At 36.7% G+C, this 4,795-nt stretch overlaps 1 protein-coding gene across 7 annotated transcripts in view; it reads right to left on the bottom strand.

Moving 5' to 3' along the window:
• The window catches only part of LOC106883162 (clavesin-2), a 108,696-nt gene that overhangs the window by 33,812 nt on the left and 70,089 nt on the right, over positions 1-4,795 (bottom strand). For all 7 annotated transcript variants that reach the window (XM_052976170.1, XM_052976167.1, XM_052976168.1 and 4 more), the window contains one exon: positions 2,390-2,820. In XM_052976170.1, the coding sequence (XP_052832130.1) occupies positions 2,390-2,820 (431 nt within the window). The remainder of the gene's footprint in view (positions 1-2,389; positions 2,821-4,795) is intronic.

The raw sequence follows: 4,795 nt of genomic DNA, 5'->3' as shown, positions 1-4,795 counted from the left end.
ATGTACAGATATGCACAAGCACACATACTACAGAAAGCTAAAAATGTTTAAAATGTCTAATTTTTCAAATTTAATTTCTCTTACAAAAGCAAATATATATAAAAAAAAAGAAAATGAGGAAAAAAAAAAAAATGAAATTATAGAATATTTATCTTTTTTTTAAAAAAAAATCTGATTAAGTTGATTTAATTAGAAGAATCTATTTCCCCGAGAAAATAAGAGAATCTGAGTTGAATAATAAGACAAGAGGAGAGGGATTAGGTTGGTTGCTACGAAGGTGGAGGAGGAGGAGGAGGAATATACATATAATGAACAGAATAATTAGATATGGTTTTTTTTTGAAAAATCATATTCTAATTATCTCTCCCTTTGCATTCCACTCTGTACTAAACACACTCACTAGCACATACCTACAGACGATACATACACACACATACATTATGTAGGCGCAGGCATGGCTGTGTGGTAAGAAGCTTGCTTCCCCAACTACATGGTTTCCAGATCTGACCCATTGTGTAGCACCTTGGGCAAGTGTCTTTTATAGTCTTGGGCCGTCCAAAGCCTTGTGAGTGGATTTGGTAGATAGAAACTGAAAGAAGGCGGCGAGCTGGCAGAAACGTTAGCACATCGGGCGAAATACTTAGCGGTATTTCATCTGCCGCTACGTTCTGAGTTCAAATTCCGCCGAGGTCGATTTTGCCTTTCATCCTTTCGGGGGTCGATTAAATAAGTACCAGTTACGCACTGGGGTCGATCTAATCGACTTAATCCCTTTGTCTGTCCTTGTTTAGTCCCTTGTGGGCAATAAAGAAATAAGAAACGTTAGCACCACAAGAAAGATATATTCTCCACGGTAACTGCAGTGTATTTGTCTTTTAGCAGTTGAAATACGGCACAAAATATTTCAAGTAACCTAAATTCTGCATATGCCTAAACACTGCTTAGCGCTAACATTTCATTATTTAAATAAATATAACTCTTGATTAAAATGAAAATTAACCCTTTAACATTCATATCATTCTATCAAAAGTAATCCTTATATACTCCCATTATTTTGAATTACTCAAGTATTATCTGGTAGCTTTTAGATTTCAATGATGTGACTGTTTACAATTAGAACGACAAATGTTGGGTAGGTGTGAGAGGCTGGATCTGGCCAGTCTGAACACAAAACAGTAAGAATATTTGGGCCAGATATTTGGCTGGTTTAAATGCTAAAGTCAGTGAAAGCACAGTTGCTGGAGTGAGAGAAAGAGAGAAAGAAAGAGATAGAGAAAGGAGATGGGAAATTGAGAGACATAGAATGATGTACAACAGAGGAAGCGGAGGATTTTAAAGATAGACAGAAAGAAAGAAAGATGGTACAATAAAAAATACGACAGCTTAATTGCTGTGATAATACTCTAAGTGTTGCACATCAAGGGAGAATATATTTGTGAGGAGGAAATAAAGAAGGTAGTGTAAGACAATAAATCTGACTTTAAAAATGACATCATGAAAGAATTGGAAATACACTGAAAGAGAGTCTAAATTGCATGTAAGTTTAGAATTACAAGAATATATGTAGGAAGGTAAGAAAAAAAAATAAAGGTAGTTATTTTATGTCACAAACTTAAAATGAACAATGAATACATTCTCAAAAATGTTCTCACATCGTAGAAGCCTGAAAATAATTCACCTTTAGAAATACATTTCTATTAAAAAGAAAATATCACAGAATCAACCAGACTATTGGATGTTGTTACCCATCGCTGGTCACAATGCATTTTATATTGTTTTAGCTTCTGAGTGATGCCACTCTGCTGGGTAAGTGACCAGGCCAACATTCCCCCATGGTTGGAAAGCTTGTTCTGTCAAAGGGTTACACATTTGCGGCTGAGTGGACTGAAGCAATGTGAAATATGGTGTTTCGCTCAAGAACACAAACATGTTGCCTAGTTCAGGAATCAAACTCAAGATCTAGCAGTCGTGAGTGCCACATCTTGACCACACGGCTATGCACCTCCACGAAAAGAAAATGTACGGGAAATAAAATGACATAACAACTTATATGTTAAGTCATTTACGTTTAACTAATGCCAAGGCAACGCAGAGAATCATCACTAGCATTTCTATAATGCATCTTGGATGTGAATAGAATAGTAATAAAAGAAGACGAAGGAGGAGGAGGAGAAGAAGAAGAAGGAGGCTGAGGAAGAGGAGGAGGAGACAAAGAAGAGGAGGAAGATGGAGGAGGAGGAGAGGAAGGAGGAGGAGGAGGAGGAGGAGAAGAAGAAAAAGAAGATAGAGGGAGGAGGAATGGAAGAAAAAGAAAAAGATAGGACAACAACAAGGTAGAATAGAGAAGAGAACAACAAAAATGAGGTGGAAGAAGAAGAAGAAAACTTACTTGTAATCCTTCAATCATCAGTTTGAGAATTTTGGGATTAAGCCAAGTTGATTGTTTAAATGTAAATTGACTCCAGTCCACAATGATAATAAAACCGTTTATCTGAGTCTCTTCATCGTCAATGAGTTTTTCCAAAGTCAGCAGAATTGCCCGATAAATAGCAGCCAGTCCATATCGAGTATTGTCCCAGTTTGCAGAATAGAGCACCAAGATTTTCCGACCAAAATGATCGTAATGTGGTAGTACTCCAGGTAAACCATCAAATAGGGCTTCTTTAATGCTTGGCTCAGCAGCCTGGAATTTTCGGAAGAGGTTACTGTTTTCTTGCCGATATTCAAAATAACGTCCATATAATCTAAATGCCTCAACGACATCAAACTTTCTTGCTCGAAGAAACCGAAGGATAAAAACATCGTCTGTCCTTAGAAAATCTGTGGAAACAACAGAGAAAGAATTTAAATAAAACAGCAGATTGTGTGGAAGCAGAAAGGAATACAGGATTCATTAAAGATGAATACAGGGCTTAAAATTTTTGAGGTTCTTTTTCCTAACAAACAAAATTGAATATTGTAAGAATAAGGACTGGGGACTGGAAGAATCCCAGTAGGATTTCAAGGCAAAATTAAAAGCAATAAATTTAAATTTAGATTCAAACATAGACACATGATAGCTGCAGCTCAGTTTCCAGCAATACTATCACTTGATTGTTGTGTTAAAATGGCATGAATCTAGCTTTTCACTTTTGTACAGATATAGCAATGATGGGCACCTCTTCCAGAAGATTTTCAGAGAGCTTACCACCCATGCTGCAACATGTGGAAACACGTGGCTTAGTGGTTAAGGTGTCAGACTCATGATTGTAAGATTGTGGTTGCGATTCCTGGACCAGGCAACATATGTTCTTGAGCAAAACACTTCATTTCATGCTGTTCCAGTCCACTCAGCTGGCAAAAATGAGTAATCCTGGGATGGACCAGCGCCCCTTCCTGGTAGGGAATATATATGCTATGAGACCAGCAAACTGGCTTTTATGAGTCGGTATACTGTTACATGCCTTCATTCCATTGTAGGGATTTTCATTGAGGGTTTTGTCTTTTTCAGATATAGCCAACCATAGTATGCAACACACAATAGAGATGTTAAAAATCAAGCAGTGCCTGTCTATTACACATACACATGCAGACATACCTACATACATACATACAACATCATTGTCATTGTTTTAATATGTACCTTTCTATGTTTGCATGGGTCAAGTGAAATTCGTTGAGGCAGATTTTCTATGGCTGGATGCTCTTCCTATCACCTAATATGTATGCGTGTATACACACACACACACACATAGATTTATGAAATTGCTTTGCAAGATTCCTGATGGGAAATCACATGTTGAAACATATTGTTATATTTCAGAATGGTCATTTATTTTTCTTGCCAAATAAATACATGCTCACTATATATTTGTTCTTCACTTGTTTATTACTGTTCTTCTTTTATGTCCATTATATGGTGATAAGCAAGCAGAGTTGATATACTACACAAATACAACGCACGGTACCTATCCTAACTTGAATATTTAGTCACTGGTGTTTTGCTAGTGTGTCATAGTTTTGTTTTAATCAAATGAAACCTACCAGTCAAGTTGTTGGTTAGCCTTCCGCCACGAAGAGAACTAAGTGGGTGGCAAGTGTTTGCTCAAATCTTGTTTGGCCTTCCCACATATATATATATAATATATATACAGACACAGACAGACACAGACACATACAGACAAACACACATATATGCACATGCACATACACATGGCATTGTTTCAGCTACAATGCTATTAAAGGCAATCCCAGGTGAGGAATGTACTACACACAGCCATAATGTAGGTTGGTTCACATAACACGTATTTCAAAAACAAAAATATCATACTGGGTCAAGATTTTGCTGGTACAGATACAGCTCTGAATATGGCCATAGTTGTGTGGAAATTTGGGTGGGGACAGCACTGCATGCATCATACGAAGTAGTTCAAGTGCTGGGAGAGTAAATTAAAGAGCAATCTGGTGTAATATGAACTTTGGCCAAGTCACTGAAGACAGGTGTATGTTAGTAAAATACCACCCCAAAACATGCCATTTTTATATATGTGTCATACTGTTTTTCAAATGTTGGGACAGTATTTTATCTCAATGGTATATATATATATATGTATATATATATATGTATATATATATATATTATTGGGGAAGGCTGGTTTATGGGGTTACTCTGGGTTTCCCATCCATAACGGGTTTAACTTTATGGTGTATCATCAGAACCCCATAAACTGGCCTTCCCCAATAATAAAAAATATGGACTGTTCTTAGAGTGTGCTTCTTCTACAGATTTATGTTTTCTAAAAACGATATATATATA

Source organism: Octopus bimaculoides, chromosome 24 (genome assembly GCF_001194135.2).
Source record: "Octopus bimaculoides isolate UCB-OBI-ISO-001 chromosome 24, ASM119413v2, whole genome shotgun sequence".
Taxonomy (NCBI): domain Eukaryota; kingdom Metazoa; phylum Mollusca; class Cephalopoda; order Octopoda; family Octopodidae; genus Octopus; species Octopus bimaculoides.
The sequence above is the reverse complement of the archived record's forward strand: the minus strand, read 5'-3'. Positions and strand labels throughout refer to the sequence as shown.